This window comes from Octopus bimaculoides, chromosome 2 (assembly GCF_046866305.1).
Source record: "Octopus bimaculoides isolate indiv1 chromosome 2, ASM4686630v1, whole genome shotgun sequence".
Classification (NCBI taxonomy): domain Eukaryota; kingdom Metazoa; phylum Mollusca; class Cephalopoda; order Octopoda; family Octopodidae; genus Octopus; species Octopus bimaculoides.
Genome location: NC_142929.1, coordinates 116,349,717 through 116,373,658, shown reverse-complemented (window position 1 = coordinate 116,373,658; position 23,942 = coordinate 116,349,717). Strand labels below are relative to the sequence as shown.

General features: G+C 37.1%; 1 protein-coding gene across 1 annotated transcript; it reads right to left on the bottom strand.

Moving 5' to 3' along the window:
• Window positions 1-303: 303 nt before the first annotated feature.
• LOC106881124 (mitochondrial-processing peptidase subunit alpha) lies at window positions 304-19,935 on the bottom strand. Its single transcript, XM_089347526.1, has 12 exons — window positions 19,854-19,935; window positions 13,561-13,751; window positions 13,022-13,101; window positions 12,196-12,278; window positions 11,326-11,428; window positions 9,631-9,723; window positions 6,294-6,572; window positions 4,393-4,604; window positions 2,524-2,614; window positions 1,556-1,618; window positions 1,070-1,214; window positions 304-610 (listed from the first exon to the last, which is right to left on the bottom strand). The coding sequence occupies exons 1-12, from the start codon at window positions 19,913-19,915 to the stop codon at window positions 441-443; spliced, it is 1,572 nt and encodes a 523-aa protein (XP_089203652.1). The 5' UTR covers window positions 19,916-19,935; the 3' UTR covers window positions 304-440.
• Window positions 19,936-23,942: the final 4,007 nt, after the last annotated feature.

Below are 23,942 nucleotides of genomic sequence, written 5' to 3'. Positions count from 1 at the left end.
AATCAATAAACAGGAACTTCCAAACAAAAATACCTTGTGGTATTTGCTCTGTATGAAGTGTACCCTATTCCCCATCATATTCACAATTGAAATTACAATAAATCAGTAATTGGCTTGTTAGAAAACTGTAGCCAATGACACTGTTGTTTACAAAATATATGTGTTGATGCTTTATATTCCACAATGAGCTGAGAGATAAAGAATATACTGTAGTTGTGTTATTCATCTATACTATTATCATACAATAATAATGTTTTAAAAGAAAACAACTATATCTACAAATGATAAAGAAAATGAAGACAATTAGAATATATCACAATTTAATAAATCAAAACAGCCTGTCTATAAATATCTTTCTTTGCTCTATGTTTTTTGTCAATTGGTTAATGCCAATTTTAAGAAAGTCCTGAGAGAAAAACTGGGTGATTTATTGGAAAGCATTAACGGAATAATGAAAATCTCTGTGTCATTCGTCCATTTTTAGTTAAAAGAGCTTCTTGGATATCTTCATAATTTGGCAGTTTATTCAGAGAGCCATATGCTGCTATTGCTGGTCTGCTGGTAAGCATTCGAGAAGCTGCACGCTGGATATCTTGAGCAGTGATTTTGCCTGGAAAACATTATGGTAAGTTGTTAAAGGATTATAATATACACAAATATTCTCATCATCATCAATTTTATTTAGTTTTTCCATTTTATTACTGTTTTTCCTAGGTTTGATGAATATTGTTGATGTAATGTCCTACTGTTGAATGTCCTTCTTGTCACCAAGCTTTACTTGTTCACATATATGCTGTTCATTTTGACTTTTGCATAACAGATTACACAACAGGTGGAAATTTTTTATAGCAGGCACAAACAATGGCACTGCCACCTAAATGGTGACACAGTTTGACATGAAATGCATGGGATGTAGGTTGTTGTTTAGAGCATAACCTGACATTTAATAAATTACATGTTAAAAATTCATATTTCTAAATTAACTATCAAGCATGTAGCTGCCAAAATTCAGTGTATTCTCAACACAATATCATCAATATCATCCAACTTAATACAACTATTTACTTACTGATTTCATCGTAAAAATACTGAGGTGGTTTGCGGTGATCGTTTGCTAAAACTTGACGTGCTACATCTTCAAAGACAACAGGACGAGCTTCCAAATTCATCATTAACATAGACTGGAGTTGAGTCTTGGCTCGATTTAATTCCTCCTAGAAAATATACATGAATTGCAATTGAGATATATGAAACAGAACACTAAAAGCGTTTTTAATATATAAACTTCATAGTTACTACCATAACAATAATGTACAACCAGGGTCATAGTGGCTACTGTCTGGAGACATGAAATAGCACACCAGTTACCCCAGCTATGAACTACAATAAAAGTCCACAAATTTGTGGAGAAGGATTGATTAAATTGACATCAGTACATGACAGACAGTTTATTAAAATATTTGTAGTTTTAGTAGATTGAAAATAATTATGTGGGTCAGAAAAAATATAGTTAGGAATGAAATAAGAGATGGAGATATAAGAAAATCTTTCTCACCTCACTTACTGAACCAGCAGTTAGAACCATTTCTCGAACAATGACTTCAACAACATGGCGCAGCTGGAAAAAGAGAGTTAAAATATCTAATGTCATAATACCACTAAGTTTAAATGACAACACAATAGATATAGCAAGGTCTAAATGATACACAGTACCAATAATGGAGATATGTAAAGAAAAATGAGGAAATGCGTGCAGAGTATCAGACAACTGGAGAGTGGAATCAAGAAGGAATGTATATGGCAGAAGACTCCGTAGCAGTTTGATAGTTTTTGTTATCTATGCTACAAGCAGTTGGACAAGGTGGTAACAAGGTTTTTCTCTCCTAGAGTAAAGAGAAGATTGTTTGATGCATGTGTATGAAATGTGATGCTGAATGCAGAGAATTTGCAAAAACTAGAAAGAAATGAAGTGAGTGTGTTATCCTGTGTGTGCAATGTTAGTATGCAAAAATAAGCCAGAAAAAAGATGTGGCATGCAAAGAGAACACTGTTGTCATGGGCATGTGATGTATATGAAAATATGTAAGTTATATAAAGAAGTGCTGAGCACCCAAACAAGGAATCTATGGAAAAAAGGAGTCCTAGGAAGACATGAGATGAAGTGGTGGAGACAATAATCTCAAAGGTCCTGGAAAGCAAACAATAAGTGCTAATAAATTCAGTGGCTTTGTTGTTTTCAATATACAAGGAACAATGGTATGTAAATACCTTACTTGGAAAGTAGAAAGTAAGAGGCTGTAGTAAATCTACAAGTATTGTCTAACTCAAGCGAGCATAAAAATGTGGGTGAAGGAACAATGATGAAAGTGTGAAAATGAGAAAAATGAAGGTAACAGAAAATATATTTGATACAATGTTAATGAACTTCTACAAGTGTTCAGTTTTATATTTATTTATCAAACAAAAGTGTTATATAAATTGTACTGAATTTTTACAAAGAATGTATTAATATAATTTACTTACTTGTGATGGATGTGCACTGGCATGAATACAAAACAGACCAGTGTCATCGTAAGCATGGTTATAGGCTGTAGCATTGAACATCCAATGATGTCTGTTGAACAGTGAATCAAAGATAAACAGATTAATATGCAGAACATTTACTTCTGTTGGACTATTTTCAGAAATATTTTCAATATTTATAGAAGTAACAATTACTCCTTTGGCTATATATACTTGTCTCCTAGCTACTCCCTTGGCTATATATACTTGTCTCCTAGCATCCCTTTTGGCTATCTGATACATTATCCTGTGACCTCCACTCTTCCAGGCCTTCCAAGCCTGTTCCTTTGCTCTAATGGCCCTGTCTACAGTACTGTTCCATCACCATGTTACCCTAGGTTTACAAGGGACTTGGCACCAGCTACAGATTTGGTCTGTGGCACTCAGTAAGCTGTCTCGCAGGAATTTCCAGCTGCCTTCTATGTCACAGGACTGTAGCTCCTCCTCCCTATCATCAAATTTGTTGATGGATACAAAAGTGAAAGAGAAGAATCTGAAGTGTGAGATTTTTGGAAGCTCCCAGAGATGAGAGGATCTTGGATTTGAAAAAAATTGGCAATGAAACTATTTGTGTTGCCTTCAAATTTTTTTTATCTAAATTAAATGCATTTGTGAACAATAACCTCATTGGATGTTTGAGCTTAATGACTGGGGCAACAGGCAATCAATGACATTAGGAAGGGCATCCAGCCATAGAAACCATGCTAAAGCTGATATTGGAGCTCAACACAGCAAGTCCTGCAACTTGCTGGATCCAGTCAAACTGTCCAACTTATGCCAGCACAGAAAATGGATGTTAAATGATGATAGATCAGTTAATCTAATAAAAACTGAAAATAGAATAAAAATCTTCATCACAGAAAATATGTTAGGTGCTTTTTTGTCTTTTCCAGCTGTCTTTCATAGAGTTCCTAAATATATGGTATTATTAACCAATGGTGCAGGCATGGTTTTGTGGTTAAGAAGTTGCTTGTCAACCACATGGTTCCAGGTTCAATTGCAATGTACTATACTTTGGACAAGTATCTTCATTCATAGCACTGAATTGACAAATCCCTTATATACAGAATTTGGATGACAGAAAGTAAGCAGAAGCTTATTGTGTATGTATATATGTTTGCACAAATGTAAAAATGTATGTATGTATAAAAAAAACCCAATAAATCATTGTTTTGAATAGAAATCCCTAGTGATATTTATTCAAACTCTCATCGTTCTCACTGTCAGAAATGCACTGAATTGGTAACTGGCCCACTGGAAGCCTGTAACCATTGACGCTATGGCTCCAAAAATATAATAAAAGAAAAAAAACCTATTTTAATGTAGTTATTTTGGGTTACAATTGCTCTAAATAATATATTGAAGATCTAAATTGATTCAGATAATTGAAATTTCACCATCAAGCAATACTTTATAGTTACAGTATCATTATCATTTATTGTCGATACTATCCAGAATCAACTCAAGGCACCTAGTTTAGAATTTCTTTCTATTTTGTCTTGCATGTATAGAAGAATTCATTTCTTTAGCAAAGTATGACATTGAGATAGAAATATTTTCTGCAACCAAGTGTCCTTTATAACCATTCAACTAAGATGTCAACTTGGTACACTTAGGTGAGAAAACCAATATACCTTGTGTAGGAGAACACATTGGTTACAGCTGTCAAGCTAGCTATATAATACTTAAATTAATTAAACATGAATATGTGTTGTTTGGCAGTAATTGTATGCGTGTGTGTGTGTGTGTGTGTGTGTGTATAATGTTTAGGCAGGTATGTAGTGTGTTTGGCAATCAATAAATCTGTAAGACAAAATCAGCAATACTTACTTATTCAAAACATTGAGGTAGAGTCGTGTGTACATGCCTTTTCCAGGGCCACCAGCTGAAAACGAACCTCCACCTCCCATCATCATGTTCAGCACACAGAAAGCAATGAAGTCATCATCTTTGTGAGAACAGCTTTCAAGACCCAGGACAAAATGAGCCAATTCTGGCATAGGTGTGGGTCCTAAACTGATATTAGACAAGTCTTTCTCAACCTGAATCAACAAAATAAGACATTTCAATATCACCTAAATCAGCTCTTTCACTGAAATGAATAGCATACTTTAATACCATATTCAATTATTTCACTGATATAAGAGTTGTATTTCATAAATGAACTGCATCGAGAAAAGAATTTGTAACAGTGACATTATTTTTCATTTTCAATTTAATGAAACTTTTTCAATGTTATTCTTTTCTACTCTAGGCACAAGGCCCAAAATTTTTGGGGACGGGGTCAGTCAATTAGATTGACTCCAGTACGCAACTGGTACTTAAGTTTATCGACCTCGAAAGAATGAAAGGCAAAGTTGACCTCAGTGGAATTTGAACTCTGAATGTAAAGACAGACGAAATACCGCTAAGCATTTCGCCCTAAGTGCTAATGTCTCTCTGCCAGCTCGTCACCTTATTTTTTCAATGTTATTGAAATCAAAATAGAATAACTTACTAAAATAATGATTTAGTTTCTGGATATTGCTATTTATAGAGAGACAGAACTCATAGCAGCTACACCCTTAATATTGCTACAGTATTTATGCTTATAATTTTCACTTTAAATACTGTTGATATATACGTATTTATTTTCTCCAAATTAGTTTGACATAAAATGAAAAAAAAGAAGTACTTTAACAATGTTTTCATCAAAAAAAAAAAAAAACGTTCTTTAAGAAAAAATTCAAAATAGAAGCATTCCACCAGAGGCTTTCTAAAAATGGTAAAACTAGTAATCACTAACAATACAACTTGAATGATTGATAGCTTATAAAATGTTTTAATGCATTAAGGATGGCATCTTCAATGAATGTATGTCAGATGGTCACTCATATTGGCTAGATACAAAAAAATATGGGCAATACTACATTTAAAGACCATTACAAATCACTGTTGATAAGATCAGTGGAGCTGCAGACAAATTATTTTCCAGCTTCATCCCATCAATACTGACTTTCATCCCATCAAGATTGATAAAATAAGTACTGGTGCTGATGTAACCAACTACATGTGACACCAAAATGTAGAGCCTTATGCTTATGCCATTATTATTAATATGAGAGCGGTGGATTGGCAGAACCATTAGAGCATAAAACAAAATGCTTTTCGTAATTGTTTCCATTTTTTTAATACATTCTGAGTTCAACTTTGCCTTTCATCCTTCCAGGGTTAATAAAATAAAGTGCCTGTCAAGTACTGATGTGCATATAATCAACTGCTTCTTGTCTCTCAAATTGCTGGCCTCGTGCCTATGTAAAAAATAGCAGGTACTTGTCTCTTGTTCAACTCTGTCTACAATTTGGAAGGACACATTGGTTATCCTAGATATTATATGAGCAAAAAAGAAGGCAGTGAGCTGGACAAAATGCTTCATGGCATTTCTTCTGGTTATTTATGTTCTGAGTTCAAATGCCACCAAGGTCAACTTCCCCTTTCATCCTATAAGTACCAGTCAAGTACTGGAGTCCATGTAATTGACTGGCCCCCACTGCCCATAAAATTGCTGGTTTTGTACCAAAATTAGAAAGAATTATATGTATAAAAAATAACAAAAAAATGTGGAATACATCTGATGAAAGGTTTGCTCAAGCTGAGCTGACCTGGGTTAAATAGTAATCATAATAGTGGTATAGCTTTTACAGTATCTATTACAGAAATGAGATTCTAAGCTGTAGGAATGTGAGATTTACCTTGACAAGGCCTCCAGTGTACTGTGCTATAGATTTGTCTGCACCATTGGTGGGTTTAATTAAAGACATGTCTTCACTCCAGGAAGGCGTAACACTGAGGAAATATTCTTCTGCTAAAGCTACTAGAGCCTCATGGTCCATACCAACACCAGCCAGTACCATACGGTCAGGTGTATGATGATTGTGAAGATATGTATAGAGTAATTCTTTGTTAATGATGGAAACATTTTCACTTGGGCAAATCTTTGGCAGACCTAAAGTATTATTTTGAAAAGCAGCCTAAAAATAGATAACAAATCTCCAAAAATAAGGTTTAAGAAAATATAAGTAAGTTTAAGAAAAAATAGTTTAAGAGAAAATAAGTAAGTTTAAGAAATATACAAATATATAATTTCTGATGATTAGATTCATGAATTCTAAGACAAGATATGTAAGGATTATGTCAAACAATTCATGAATCAGTATTGGATACTGAACACGTCCTGCAATTTTGAGTAAATAAATTTCTTTTAATTCAATCAACCACAACAAAAAGTATCAGTTCAACATTGTCAGAGTGTGGTAAACTCAACAGAAAACAACCTATTAATCAAAAACAGACATCCAAATAAATATTGAAAGGGTTTTTCTTTTCCTACTTTAGAATATTTTCATGTGCATACATGTGCATGCACATGCATACACACAACACACAAGCAAAATAAAAGCATGAACAAAATGTCCAAATTATCTAGTTAGATAATTTTTCAAAATACTTTTTAGGTGCAGCTACACCTGTGCTTATATATATGTAGATGCAGGCAAGACTGTGTGGTAAGAAGTTTGCTTCCCAACCACAGGATTTTGGGTTCAGCCCCACTGCATGGCACCTTGAGCAAGTGTCTTCTATAGCACCAGGCCTTTTAAGTGGAATTGGTAATTAGAAACTGAAAGAAGCCTCATCATCATCATCATTTAACATCTGTTTTCCATGCATGGCTTGGATGGTTTGACAGGAGCTGGTAAGCGAGAAGATGGCACCAAGCTCTACCGGTCTGCTCTAGCATGGTCTTTAGAGCTGGATGCCCTTCCTAATGCCAACCACTTTACAGAGTGTAATGGGTGCTTTTTATGTCACCAGCACTACCGAGGGAGGTCACCAAGTAACTTGCAAGACAAAGCTCCCTCAACTGAGATGGGGAGTAGTATTGGGGGAGGTAGTAGCTATGTGCCAGGTGATGAGAGGTTTGAATATGAATAGATTTCTGTCTTGCTACAGAGGAGAGAATGGTTGTGTGTGTGTGTGTGTGTGTGTGTGTGTGTGTGTGTGAGTGAGAGAAAGAGAGAGGTGGGGGATAGTGGCAATGTGTCAGGACATGTTCTCAAGGTAAAAGGAAGTGAATATAAATAAAATGGTAGAGTATTGCCCAAGGTGCATGAGCAGGGAGTTCATAAATGTGCAGAGGGGGAGAGGGGAGAAAAATCAGTGAGTAAAGAAACATAGATATATGTATGTGTGCGTGTGTGTTTGTGTCTCCTTGTCTTGATATTACTTGAAGGTTGTCAAATGTATGTCACTGCTATACAAGCTGTACCAAATTTTTTCTTATCTGCTTCCCCACTGGCTAAATAAAGCTGTGTCCTAGTTTCCCTTCTGGCAGTCTGATACAATTACCTGCTACCACCATTCTTCCAGTCCTTCCAAGCCTGTTTCTTTTCCTTAATGGCCCTGTCAACAACACTGTTTCACTACCATGTTACCTTGGGTCGAGAGGGGACTTTGCACCATTCACAGATTTGGTCAATGGCCCTCAGCAAGTTGTCCCGTAGAAACCCCCAGTTGTCTTCCACATCATGTGATGCTATAACCCCCTCTATTTTGTCAAAAACTTTGAGTAATACATCTCTAAATCTCTGTCCATTCGCAGGATCTTTAAGCTTCCAGACCCTTCTCCTATATGCAGGTTGTCTTCTGGGCATCCATTTAGCCCTGATCCCGAAGTCGCTAACTACTAGTCTATGTTGTGGGATACATTCTTCACCTGGGAAGGGTTTGGCATTCATAAGTAGTCATCTTTCCCTTTTCCTGGCGAGGATGTAGTCAATTTGACTAGTGTGTCTACCAGATCAGGAGGTGACTGGCAGGTTTCCTGAAGTTAGTATTGCAAACCATAAGATCATTTGCATCACAGAACTCCAGCAGCCTGGTTCCCTCCTTATTGCGGGAATCAAAACCATAGCTTCCATGTACGCCATGGAAGCCCCCCGCATGTTGTCCAGCATGCCCATTGAAGTCACCAGCCACAAAGAGAAGGTCCCTATCATTCGTCAACGTGGTTGTCATAAAATCGGTCTTTCTGTCCATCAGGTAGTCCTGGCTGAGGAGCATAGGCCGAGATAATGGTTGCTAAGACGATAAGTAGGCTAGTCCAATACATATAAACAGTGGACGTGATAGCTAGTCATGGAAACGTCGCGTGGAGTATGCTGGAGCCGTCGGTAGACTAGACGTCAAGTTCTGTCGAGTCCAGTCGTCGGAAGTGAGAGTTCGGTAGTTGAGTAGAGGAAAATGTTATTGGCGAAGGCACGCTGTCCGAACATGCGATATAACAGTGGCGACGAGGTTTCGAATAGTACCGAAATGGAAGAGTTACTGAAAGCTGTTGTCAAACAACATGAGCGGCAACAGCAGCAACTACAGATGTTAACAGAATTGTTACTGCAGTGGAGAAATACGACAGAATCATTTTCAGTGGACTCTGACACGGACTTGTGACACATTCACCTTATTACATAGTGTATTCAGTGGTAGATCCCACAGGTCGAATTCTTCCATTAAATCTGTCTTGAACAAATTCATTGTATTCTTAGATACCATTAGTCTACTGTTACGTGTCATGTTTTGCGAAACAGCAATGCTGCCAGTGTCAGGGAATAACATGATAATAGTGAGATAGAATTGAAAATCTTAGAGCTTTCAGTCAGCCAATTTGTGATAAAATTAGAGAAATGAATAAGTGACGATGTGACAAAATTAAATAAATGAATGAATAAGTGACGATAGTAAATGTGCATGAAAGAGGGAGAATTGGATCAAGTGAAGGGAACTTAAGTTTGATTTTAAAACATAACAGCGTGGAAGATGAAACTATGTTTACATAGGTAATGAAATACATAGAATAATGAAAAGAACAAATAAGGGGATTATGATCTGTGCAGGAAGGGAGGTGTTAGATTTCTTATCTGAATATCTTCTGGATTTGTATTCTTTTGGCAGGGCTGTAAGAGATTATGATTGTTTAAGTAATGATGAGAAAATATAAATCAATGCTTGTTATATATAGCAAGCTACACTTACAGAATGGATATATTCCATTAACAGTGGTTCTGGTTCTGGTTTCATATTTAAAGATTCAAGTTCAAAGTTGATCATACACCTAACATCTTCCAACTGAAAAAAAAAAAAGTTTCTCAAAGAGAGTGATAATTATAATGTATCAACAACATTGGTACATATAATTAGTAGGGAATAAACAATATATAGAACAGAAAAAACAACAATTACCATCAAAAACAAGTGTGCAGTATATATACAATAATATATCAATGATGATGACTTTCCTAAATACAAGCTCTCTTTTTTATAAAGGTGAAGAGGCACAACCAAAGAGATTACAGATCAGCCTATTATTGCATGGCTAAGAAGTTTGTTTCATATTTTGATTCCACTGTGTGGTACCTAGGGCAAATGTTTTGCAGCAAAGCACAAGGCTGATTAACCTGGCTATCAGCTTGCTTCAATATATACAACTTTTTGCTATAATTAAAATAAAACCAAACGCAAACTCTACAGTATTGTTTGACCAGCTAGAAATAGCAATTAAAACCTTCGTAAGTCACATTCTCTACAATTTAAAAAGAAAGTGTATGTTAATGTAGTTTTGGTTATATGAAAAGATGACATGGTCATGGCTGGAATGCCTATGATCATAGATAGGTCTGCCTGATTAGAGCTCTTATTTACATAGTACCACAAACCATTCACTTCTTTCGATTATACAAGCTACATGTCCAACAAAGAAAGCTTTGTTTTGGTCACGTTCAACCTGCTTAAAATAACAGCCATATCTCCCTTAAGTCACATCCAACTGTCTTACAAAATGAAAGATACAGATGATCTAGCCATTAATATTAAAAAAAAAAAGGTAAAAACCTGGAACACTTTTGATCATAGTGGTGCTCAATCATAAGGTTGCTTGGGGCTAAAACAACTAAGCTGAACTCTTCTTGTTTCCTTAGTATATTTCAGTTATATTCTTTCCAATTTATGCAGATATACTCATATACAGGTACACTGTGTAGTTCCTCTGCCTATATATATACATATTAGGTAAGTTCTGTAGTTCCACTGCACATATACAGATATTCTGATACATAAATATTATGTGTAGTTACATTGTCCATATAGATATACTATGTGGTTACACTGCCCTTCTATAAATATACTGTGTTAATGCTCCCTTTCAGCATGGTAAAAGTATCACAAGATCCTACTTTATTCCTTCTCTTTAGAAATCAATAATTAAACACTATTGTAGTAGCTATGCAATAATATTTTGACAGTTTATTTCAACCAACATTTTAAAAATTTAATTTTTTTACTTATTTTTCTATGAAGAGTACCACAATGCTATTTCAACCACCATCACCATCACTGCCAATCTACATTTTACTTTTTTCTTTAACACCCAGGATATTTCAACTTTTCTCAATAAACTCCAAATTCCTGACAATTCATTTTTTTTTTATTGTTTCCTTGGGTTTTGTTTTGCTAGTTTGGGGGTCAGCAGTAGTTTTCAAATGACATTTTTTCCAAATATTTTCAATAGTTTAAAAGTTAATAGCACATGCGTAGACACTAAAATTATGAAGATTTCTATTAGATTAATCAGAAGTTATTATCTTAAGTGACAATATTAAACTAATTACCAATTTTAAAATGTCAGTGTATTATGGACAAATGATAGCTGAGATGATATGAATAAAGACAAACCTCGTCCTGTGTAAGTCTTGGTTTTAAAACCACTTCTGACAGAATGTCAATAACAGATGGAAGACTGGCAGTTTTAGCTGACATGGCATATATTAGTGTGTCTCTGAAATAACAAGTTTTAGGCATATAAATATATTAAGTTCTACTTTTCATGCTATCTTCATGTGTGTGCATGTGATGAGTATATGATGAGCATATTTGTGTGTGTGTAGAAATAACAGCCATATATCCTTCAAATCACATTCTACTGTCATAAAATAAAAGATAAATTGAAAAATATAGTCCTTGATACACTATCATCTTTATCTCATCACAGGCAGTGATTTACAACTCAAAGCTAACTTGTTTCGATGCCTCTCACAACACACAATAATATGGTGCATTTATTCTAAAAACTGGGACATACATATCCCAGTTTTTAGAATAACTACATCATCATCATTATTTGAAAAAAAAAACAAAAAATGTGAGAGTCATAGATGAAAGGCTTTTGATTATAGATCTGTTTGATTGAGATATATCTGGAGCAGTCTTTCAAAGATGATTATTTTTGAAAACAACATGGTGGTGCACAATATTTAATCTAAATCTTAAGGAATTGTGTAATAAATTTAATAAAATGTTAGAGATTTGTGAACTTGTAAAAACAGACTACTTAGCAATGAGAACACCTCTATATGATTACCTGATTTGCTAAAAGTAGCAGTCAAATTTTATCTCAGATTACACCTTAGTGTCTTAACCTGCAGGATAATGTTCTGGAAACATTATGCTTTAAAAAAGACAGGATGATCAGAGCGTTAATGTTCAGTCAGACGAATCAGGACCGACCCGGGACCCAATAACAACAACTGGCTGCTAGCAACTCACCTGGAACCTTGACAATCACTGATTCCACCATGTTTCTCAAGTTCCTGTAGAATATCATCTCGGTTTTTGAATTTGGCAGTTGACTAAAAGTAAACAAAATAGAAGACAAGAATAAACAATCACAATAGTTCGCGCACAACTTAGTGAAAAAGATATCAAAACTGGTTGACAGGATTAAATAGAATTATTACTATAATCATTGAAACTAGAATTTAAATCTGTTTTTTTTTTACATTAGTATATAGAAGCTGGATCAGCTTCACTGACTCAATGGAGGGGAGCACAATTTTCTATGTTTCAAAATAAAGGATTTAGCACAGTGATTTTCAACCTCTTTTTGATACACAGTATACTGAATAAGGCACTATAATGTTATGGTGCACCATAGCATCTCTACTCTCCCTCCACTGCCATCAGTGTTACACTTCTTTCAGTCTTCATAGTATTTCCTCTCACCCCATAAATGCAACCTTCTGGAATCCTATCCCCGGCTACATACTGACCAACAGATGCTTTAACAGAACACTACCTAAATCAATCTCACTAGTCTTGCAAAAGTGTTTGCAAAAGTGACAGTCATTGTCATTCTGTCTCTGACCAACTCACCAAAGCAAAAAGTAATTTATGTTACTTAATTGTTTAGCTGTTAATACGTACTGGAATCAGATAATGTTACCGATAAAATGTTGTATAAAACAGACAATATTACAAACAGATTAATGGAATTGCTTAGTTTTAAGATATACATTTACAAAAACGAACCCAATTTGGTTTACAGAAATACATAGAAATAGAAATATAAATAAAATATTGGAAAATAACAAACCATAAAAGCCATCTTCTCAGTAAAATGTGAGATGCCACTTGGGTAAGCCACTTCATATCGAGAGCCAGAGTTTATAACCACTGTAGAACAAAAAGAACACTTAATAAGACTACAATGATACAGGGCTTTATACAATGAAGATCTTGATTGTGTACAATTGAAGGAATAAGGCTCCTATGGCAGAGTACTGTATGAGATTTCACCAACTGAGAACTAGCAACAAGTTAACAAGAGAGCCTTTACATTATCACTTGCTCTGCCAGAAACAGCAGCCAAATATGTCTCATGTCATGTCCTATTGTCCTAAGAAAAGGGAGGACATACTGGACAATGTAGTCTGCATAAGTCATAGCATGAATGTCACTGATCATAGGCCAGCTCAGTCAAAGACAACTTGGAGCTAGACAATAATAACAACTGGTTATAAACACACCAGGGAACAATATATTTGCAAAGTAAAGAGAACATGTTTTTTGAATTAAGAAAAAAGAGAGAGAATGAAAAAGATTAAGGTCTGAATGAAATTTGATAATACTCACCACCAACTGTACAAAATTGACCAAATTTATCTTGAGATGCTACTCGCAGACCATTTGCCAGAACTGAAACTTTAGTCTCTTGCTTTTCACCTGATACCCTAGCATATTTCCCATCAGGAACATGAGGCACAGGGGACGATAATGGTATTGTTAAAATATCCTGGCATTTGTTTGACTGGGAAGAAAATGCCCTAAAATTAAAGAAAAAACACCAAAAACTTATAAGTGGAAACATTTTTATATGTATTAAAATTTCAAATCTTTTTCATTTGAAAATGAGGCACAATGGCTGTGAGGAGGAACTGCTTGACAAAGGAACACATTATAAGGATTTAATTGCCACCACTGTTACTGCTATAACCACTACCACCTTGTGATGGTACAGAATTTCAGTCAGGTTTCACTCTAACTTCTTGGTTAAATTGTTAATGAAAGAAAGGGTAACTAACTACAAAAAAAAAAAAAAATCAACTGTTTCAATTAAAATCATCCCAGACATATTAGAGAGGAGAAATATTAAAATTTTAATTTGTTGAAAAGTATTTTGCCTTGTGACTGGAATTTGGAAGATAGTAATTGTGCAAAAGCATGGCATATATACACCTATGTGTGTGTGTGTATCTTAATTAATGAATGACAAAAGAACAGGAGAGAAACAACTGTGCTAAGAAGCAGTGATTACATAACTCCTGTTCTTTTGTCATTCATCAATTGATTTAATACTCTGTATTCTAATACTTTACCCTAAAGCATAAGTATATTGATCTGATTATTAGTAGCACTGTGCCTAAGTGAAATCATAAAATATATATTTAGTTGGAGGAACAGGTGTGTGGTAAAGAAGTTTACAAACCCAACCACATGGTTTTGGGTGCAGTACCACTATGTGCTACCTTAGGCAAATGTCCTATAGCACTGGGTCGACCAAAGCCTTGTAAATGGATTTGGTAGATGGAAACTGAAAGAAACCTGTTGTATTTATATTTATTTTTATATGTGTATATGCAGTTTGGTTTTGTACCTGGGAAGAGTACCACAGATACCATCTTCCTAATGAGACAGCTGCAGGAAAAGTACTTGGCCAAAAGTAAGCCATTGTACTTAGCCGTTGTTGACCTGGAGAAAGCTTTTGACAGAGTTCCCCGCTCTGTTATATGGTGGTCTCTAAGGAGGTTAGAAGTAGAGGAGTGGCTTGTTAGAGCTGTACAAGCCATGTACAGTGGTGCTGTCAGTAAGGTGAGAGTTAGCCATGAATACAGGGATGAATTTAGTGTTCAGGTAGGGGTTCACCAGGGCTCAGTTCTCAACCCACTCTTATTCCTTATAGTCCTCCAGACCATAACAGAGGAATTCAAAACTGGATACCTGTAGGAACTGCTATATGCTGATGACCTTGCTCTTATTGCAGAATCTGTAGCAGAATTGGAGGAAACAAAACCTGCAATCAAAGTTAACCAAGCAAAGACCAAAGTTGTTGTTAGTAAAAAAGAAGACAAAACTCTCTTTACAACAATGAATCCATTCTGCCCAGCATACTTTAACTCTCCCAATTCCTCACCTATTGTCATAATTTTTTTTCTTATCCCCTCTTTCAGTGATGATAGTTCTTTCAGCAGTGAGTTACAGAGTGCCCTCACTAGTGCAGGTGGCATGAACAAAGCACCTAGTACACTCTGTCAACATGTTGGTGTTAAGAAGGGCATCCAGCCATAGAATCAAGCCAAATGTGGTCCTCTGACCTGTTAAACCATCTAATTCATGCCAATATGGAAAACATATAAAATGATACCCCTCCCAATCTATTCCTGTCAAACTTTCTCAGCTACTCATCTTCATAATGCCTACATCTTCCCCACCCCCTCTGACTATGACACTTTTGCTAAGCTGCTATAATTATGAGAGCTGAACTGTATGTATTCCTTCCACCTTTTTGTGCAGCCAGTAATCCTTCTTCTTGGAATGACTTCCTTTGCTACACATCCTACTCTCTCAACACTGTTATTAAAATATATATCCACTGTTTTTGTATGTGGCAGATGTTCAGGAGCAATAAACACTGAAAATGTGCAGAAAACAACTTTGGCCACATGCCAGGGAGAAATACAAGACTTAGTTGATAGCTTCCGCTATCTAGGTGACCAAGTTAGTAGTGGGGGAGGGTGCACTGAATGTGTAGCTGCTAGAATAAGAATAGCCTGGGCAAAGTTCAGAGAGCTCTTACCTCTGCTGGTGACAAGGAGCCTCTCACTCAGAGTAAAAGGCAGACTGTATGACGCATGTGTACGAACAGGCATGCTTCATGGCAGTGAAACATGGGCCGTGACTGCTGAGGACATGTGTAAGCTTGCAAGAAACGAAGCCAGTATGCTCCGATGGATGTGTAATGTCAGTGTGCATACTAGACAGAAAGTAAGTACCTTGAGAGAAAAACTGAACCTAAGAAGCATCAGTTGTGGTGTGCAAGAGAGACAATGTGGCGAGAATGGATGAGGATAGCTGTGTCAAAAAGTCCCACACCCTAGCGGTTGAGGGAACCTGTGGAAGAGGTAGGCCCAGGAAGACCTGGGATGAGGTGGTGAGGCATGACCTTCGAACATTGGGCCTCACCAAGGCGATGACTTCTGACCGAGACCTTTGGAAATATGCTGTGCGTGAGAAGACCCGGCAAGCCAAGTGAGACCTAAATCCAAGGCCTCTGCCAGGGGTGTAGCCAGCCCACTTATGTGTACCTTCCTTCATTGGACACTAAACTCCGCTTGCGAAGACCTGTTGAGGCAAGTGAGTGACTCCTGTGCAGGTGACACATAAAATACACCATTTTGAGCGTGGCCGTTGCCAGTACTGCCTGACTGGCCTTCGTGCCGGTGGCACGTAAAAGCACCCACTACACTCTCGGAGTGGTTGGCATTAGGAAGGGCATCCAGCTGTAGAAACTCTGCCAAATCAGATTGGAGCCTGGTGTAGCCATCTGGTTTACCAATCCTCAGTCAAATCGTCCAACTCATGTTAGCATGGAAAGCGGACGTTAAACGATGATGATGATGATGACTGATGCCCATTTCCTCTGAACACTCATCTCTGCTATCAATGCCCCTTTTTATAACTCAGTATATCCATCCCTACATATGCTTGACTGTTGTCACTGTATACCTGTTTCACCCCCTACCAACCCACCAAACTATCTTCAATTCTTTTCCTCCATTCTCTATCTACTGACCCTGATGCCTCGTCTCCACCATCCTTTTTTCCTTTCCTGCTGGGGTAGCTGTGTACCTTCCCAACAGCAAAACACCTGTTCATCTTTCCTACTTTAAGCTCTCTGGCACAAAGCCACATCCCTCAATAAAACACCTCCACTCTGTGAAAGGATTCTTGTGTAGTGAGTTACTTGTTGCCCCACCACCACTACTGTTGGAGCTATGAAAAAAAAAGCACCAAGTTCATTCTGTAAAGTGGTTGGTGTTAGGAAAGGCATCCAATTATAGAAACTATGGTAAAAAAAGGAACATACAGAAGAGCTGTAGCCCTTGGATACATTTAGGAGGGTTAAAACTGCAAATAAGAACTGCAGTTGACTAGTCTCATCTATGATAGGAGAGGTAAAATGATGATCATATATATATGTATAGTATATACATGAATGTACGTGAGACTGTATTTGTGTATACCAGTACACTGATTTGCCAGTTCCTGTCAAGTCATCCAACCCATGCCAGCATGGAAAACAGACACTTAACACATTATACATAATGCACCTGCCCAGACAACATTGATTCAATGAAGTGGGTGAGCTAATGTACAGCACATACATTTCATCACTATAAACAAATCTTTTGTGCAGGTCGTTTGGCAAATGCTGAACAGTCATATGTCATCTTAGAGGGAGAGCCTATCATATGTATGTGTGTGTATATATATATATATATATAAACACCTTTTGAGCATTGGGCCTCACAGAGGCAATGACAGATGACCGAGACCTTTGGCAATATGCTGTGCTTGTGAAGAAGACCCATCAAGCCAAGTGAAATCGTAGTCATGGCAGATGCTGGTGTCATGCAACTGGCACCCATGCTGGTGGCACATAAAATTACCCATTACACTCTTACAATGGTTGGCATTAGGAAGGGCATCTAGCTGTAGAAACCATGCCAAATCAGTCTGGAGTCTGGTGCAGCCCTGGTCAAACCATCCAACCCATGCCAGTATGGACAATGGATGCTAAATGATGATATCTTTTGTCAACATGAAGAAAGCCTTTAACAGGGTCTCCTGTTCCCTTATCTGGTAGTCTATGTGGAAGCTATGGATAAATGAGTGGTTACTAAGAGTCATATAAACCATGTACAGAAATGCTGCAGGTAAGGTGAAGGTTGGCAATGAGCATAGCAATAAATTCAGTGTACAGGTAGGAGTCCACCAAAGCTCAGTTGTCAGTCCCCTCCAGTTTATCTTAGTCCTCTAGGCCTCAACAGAAGAATTCAAGACTGGTTGTCCTTGGGAGCTTCTCTACACTGATGACCTTGTCCTTACAGCTGAATCACTACTTCACCTAGAGAAGAAATTTCAAGTGTGGAAACAAGGTCTGGAATTTAAGGGCCTTAGGGCTAATTTAGCAAAAGCAAAGTCTTAGTAAGTGTGTCTGTATGTATATATATATATATATATATATATATATATATACACACCCACCTTTTACTTGTTTCAGTCATTAGACCACAGCTATGCTGAGGTACCACCTTGAAGAATTTTAGATGAACGAATCAACCCCACCACTTCTTTTTTTTAAAGCCTGGTACTTATTCTAATGGTCTCTTGCCAACCCGCTAAGTTACAGGCATGTAAACACACCAACACTGGTAGTCAAGTGGTGGTGAATGACAAACACAGATATACACACAGATATTATTATTATTATTATCTGTCTGTCTGCCTGCCTCCATGCATGCATGCATATATGTATACACACACACGTGTATATATATATATATATATATATATATATATAATTTCAGAGACTAGCTTTTGAGTCAATTGTACACAATACTATAAGTAGATTAATACATAAAGAAGGGGAAAAAAATAATATTAATTTATAGTCATTATTTATTTAGGAGATGGTAATGCCTGTGATCTTCGCAGCTTTTGGTGAAATCTTGAAATCTATGTGGTTCACGTTAAGACAATAAATGATTTAAAATTTAGCATAAGACAACGGATTTTGTAAGAGGGGATTAAACAGTTGTTTAATCACCCAGAGATATGATACATTATCGATTTCGGCAAGATTTGAACTCACAAACAGGTACCAAACTAGTTTTGGTAAAGCAGCTTCTATTTTGGCCATCTCACACTTCTCCGTAGAACTATTAACCAAAATCACACTTTGATTACTAAATTTTTATACCTAAAAATTGTTAGTAATGTCTGTAAAAGATGATTGTAATAGTATGTTACCTATCAACTATTTTCTCTTTATGTTTCTCGTATTCCACAAATGACCTTGGGAAAAGCATGCAGAGCACAACTTCACACCTCTCGTCATAAACCTCGTTGGAGAATCATTATAGTTATTAATTAATGATGGGAGTTATAGTTATTAATTAATGATCAGTTTTATATGTAATTAAAAATGAACAAAATAAATATTGTATATTGAATGAAAAAAAGTTGGGTGGGAAGATTCGAGTAGAAGTGAAATATAAATTGTAAACGAGTTGTATTTTTTATTACAGATCGAATTGTGTAAATATAACTATATACAACTGAGACGTTTGACATCTCTCACTCGCAATCTTTTTCATATTTCAGGAGCAACAAAATACAAGTAGCAGCCGTAATTAACGAAAAATAATAAACAGATGTAACAAAAACCTTGTCTTCGGTGAGCGACATTGCTAATAATAATAAAACAAGTGTGATAGTCGCAAAGCGATCGCCCTATCTGCTAGAAATAGCAGCCAGATGTTCCTAAAATTATATCTTATAGTTTTATAAAGGACGGGATAGTCACGGCTGGATCATCTTTAATTACAAGCCTGCTCAGTCAAGGCTAAACTGGTTAAGTTTCAACAACACCAGCGGGAGTCTCTGAAATCGTACGAACAGCTAGAGATAGCAGCTAACACCCCTCTCAAATCATTTACCCCATCGTCTTAAATTATAAAGACTACATTGAACGATATACTCCGAGGGGTATACAAAGACGAGCTGGTCATGACTGGTAAAAAAAAAGACATGTATATACCTATATATATATAAAGTTAGGAAGAGAAAAAATATGTTGATCTCACCTAAAAAGTGATCTGGAAGGATGAAATTTCGTAGCTAACAAATAAGCATGCTTAGCAGCCATGATCGAGACTGCCGTAAATCAAGTCGTGTCCTTGTCCGCTTTTACTATCGTTAATTAAAACGGAACTGTTAAATAGTGAAACTTTAAGTTTTATAAATATTTTAAAATAAATTTATGTGATTTTTCCCTTTTGAATGCTTTAAATAAAGATCATTTTTGATAAAAAGTTTTGTTTATGAGATAATTATTTTTTAGATTATTATGCTACAGCTGTAAATGAACGATAACATGAATGAGAACATATCCACTTGATCAGTCAACCTGCTAAAAATAGCAGCTAAATCACCTTCAAAAGACATGATGTCATCTAAAAGAACCAAGACTTTGGAAAAGATGGAAAGTGTAGCCTAGAATAAAGATAGGGTGAGTCATTGTTAGAATGTCTTTGATCGGAAGACTTCTCTTAGGTTTAAACAATCACTATAACAGCTGTTATGTTACAAACCTTACTCGTGGGTGCCCTTGGAAAATCTAAGGGTGACAAATATTCAGTTTTGAAATGGATTATTTGAATAAAATTCATACTCCTCTTTTTTTATTTTAATAATAATAATAATAATAATAAAGTTGTCTTCATTAACTCCTAAGAGTTGATAAAAATATTGCGGACAGTACATGTCATTCTCAATAGGCGCATGTTGTTCATTCAGACTAAGCTCGCTATTCTCCCCCCCCCCCCCACCACTACCACCTTTCAACAAATTTACTTGCGGATAGCATTTCTTTTTCTCACTTTCCTTTTTAAGTAAAACTTGATGGTGGGGGTTTGGCCAAAGAGGAACATGTCTTTAGTCTTTTTAAGCTGGTCAACCACGCAACCTCTTTTGCTATAGCCATCTGACTGATAAACACTGACTGTCCTCGGCCAAAGGAAAGCAGCGGGTGGATCTTCATGATGGACTCAACTGACAGCCCAAACCGTCCTACTCGTGACAGCAGGTGTTTGATATAACTAAGTCAGCAATACTCGGGCACTGGGTGAATGCATGCAGAACAGTTTCGTCGCTCAGAGCGAATCGTGGTCAGGCTCAGCTGACGGCACTTTTGTGCCTGTAGAATTTATTTTCAGCCTGATAGGGGTTTCAGGTAAATATGCCTGGGCACTGGCTCAAAAATTTTCCGGAGCAGACCAGCCAGTTGGTCTTCATCGACTCACAGAGTTTCCCAGAGGGCGTTGTCACTTTTATTCTTCACTAACCCATTTTTAAATGCCAGTGTGGAGCTTCCACCGACCGCATTGTCTGACTGGTAGAGGGCTGTGAGCTCATGACATCATTCCAGAAACCAAGCGCCCTACCTCGGTTTTTGCTTGACCCAGAACTGTAGCTCTATCAAAGAGATGAACTGTGGAAAGACTCATTTGACAAACGGTGACCGCACCTATTCACCGTCAAGAATTGTTGGATATGTCGCAGCCTCAGCGCATGTCTGCGCATCATCAGCCACAGCATGCCCAGTCCCCCACTCAACAGGTGTTGATGGCAATTGGAGCCCCTGACCAGTGGAACATGCTCCTTCCATAGAAAGTGGAACAGCAGGTGCTCCAGCCCGGTCGGGTGTAAAATGAGGCAAGGTACGATGGTGTGGACATAATACATCACAGAAGTGATGTAAGCATTCGCTACCTCCAGCCGACTTTCAGGGATAGCTTTCTTTGGACCCACTTCTGAGTGGGACTGACCAACCTGCTCGTCCCAGTTTCTCTCCACTTGGAGATCTAGACCAAATCAGATCTCGAGAAATTTAACCACGCCATCCGTCCGGAGTCCTACGACGTTGTAGGACGGCATGCACGTACCTCTTCAGGTGCCGAACTGCAGAACTATTAATTTTCTTTCTTGAGTTTTGCAGTACTGATCACTTTGATGCGCCTGGTATCCGACACTATGACAGTGACATCGTCAACTCATGTTGTCACGAATCTTTCGCATCCTAGTTCGTGTGACATTCTCCTTCAGTGTCTCTGGTTTCTGCAAGAGCCATTGTATACGGAAGAAACAAGAAGGGACAACTTTGATGGACTGAGTTTATAATACGGAAAGGTTCCGATAGGCGACCATTCACCCTAACTGCCGAACAGATGTCGCTGAACGTTGCGATGATTCAGTCGAAGAAAACGGTACCGAAAGCAAGTGATGTGAGGACAAGTATTGGTAGTTGACTCTAACATATATCTTGAGGTTGATTTTGTCGTGGATAGATCTTTAGATGGTGCAGGTCGATATGAGCCACCTATATGACTCTCAGAAGGCTGTAATTTTGCTGGTAGTAAACCTGGATGAAAAACATATACAAGCGAGGTTGTAACTTAAACACGTTTATTGTGGCCACACGTATATACACAATGGAATAATAAATAGAACGGTTGGTGTGTAAAGGCGATGGTCTTCTGTGCCATGCTCCTATCTGCTAGCTGGTGGGTGTTGAGAGAGGCTAGGTCACATCTTTACAGTTCGAGGTCCCAGTGCGGAAAGAGATAAGGTCACGTGTCTGAACCTTAATGTTGTGTAACGCCCTCTATCTCTGTATAGCCAGCTTGGTTACCCGTTTTCAAGTGGGGTAATGCGCCTACAGAGGCCCCCTCTTAGACTGGAAATGGTCGATTAATAGTAGTGTACTAGTAGTGTACAGAGAAGAATGAACTATGGCAAAACAGTTGTATGAACAATTGAAAAAATAACCCTAACCCTAACTCTAAAACCCGAACCCTAACCCTAAAACCATAAAGCTAAAACCAGTACAAACGCACGAACGATGCCATAAATAACAGTACTGCCGATAGTTGTTGTTGACAAACAATGGCAGTAATTTTATTCAAGGGAAAAGATCCCATTACACCACCAGAACGTGTTGCTGACAAACCACAGCAGTAATTGTTTTCACCTAAATAGACGTCATTGATTGGTTGAAATTACCGAAATACGATAACTTTAGCATGAAATAACTCCGAAAAGAATGAATTTTCTTAAAAACGCCAAGAGTAAATGATGTTTTAAATGACACATTCTACCAGTATACGAAATTTGAAAGTGTTTAGTTACAAAAAAATATTTTTTCTATATGCCGGCCAAAAGGAAAGGATCCCAGTCTCAGGCCAACCAAAGCCTTGTGAGTTGATGTAGTAGATGGAAACTGGAAGAAGGTCGTCGTGTGTGTGTGAGAGAGAGAGAGAGAGAGAGAGAGAGAGAGAGAGACCCATCACTGCTAGAAGCTGGCGTTGGTTTGTTTATGTCCCCCATAACTTAGCGGTTTGTCAAAAGGGATCGATAGAATAAGTACCAGGCTTAAAAAATAAATATTAAGGTTGATTTGTTCCACTAAACTCTTCAAGGCAGTGCCCCAGCATAGCTGCAATCTAATGACCGAAACAAGTAAAACATAAAAGATACAGATAATATGGCTGAGGAAAAGTACCCCAAAGCAGCGTTTTACTTACTAAATACATAGAGTAAGGTCCTAAATATGTAAGATCATGAGTTGAAAAGAATTTGATTATTAAAGCAATTACTGGACAAAAACTCCCTCTCATAATGTTTCAAATCTATAAACAATATGCAAGGAAAATAAGTCCAATAAGATTAGCTAATCGAAAATTTTGAAACACATACATAGATGATGCATATGGGGGTGGATTGTTAAAGTTAACTGGTCATAGTAACAAACGTGCTTCGGTCTTACTAGATTTCTTTTAATTTTACTGAAGCGAATGAGATTTGAACACAGAAATGCTGTAGGGTAGAATTTACTGTTAATGATTTATAGTTGAATATAGTAAATGTAGTTGTGGTCTACCATATAAATGTGAAATGACAGAAATGAGACCCACCACTCAATCTTCTGTCAAAGAAGCTCCCCGTGACAAAACATAGGTTATTGTGTGCACAATTTTACTTCTACTTATGCTACTCAATTTACTATAGTTAAATAAAATTTAGAGTTAAGAGGGGATGAAATAATTTAGAAAGCGTAAAGGAAAAAAAAAAAAGAAAAAGAAAATAACGTTAAATTAAAATTATGTCCCTAATGA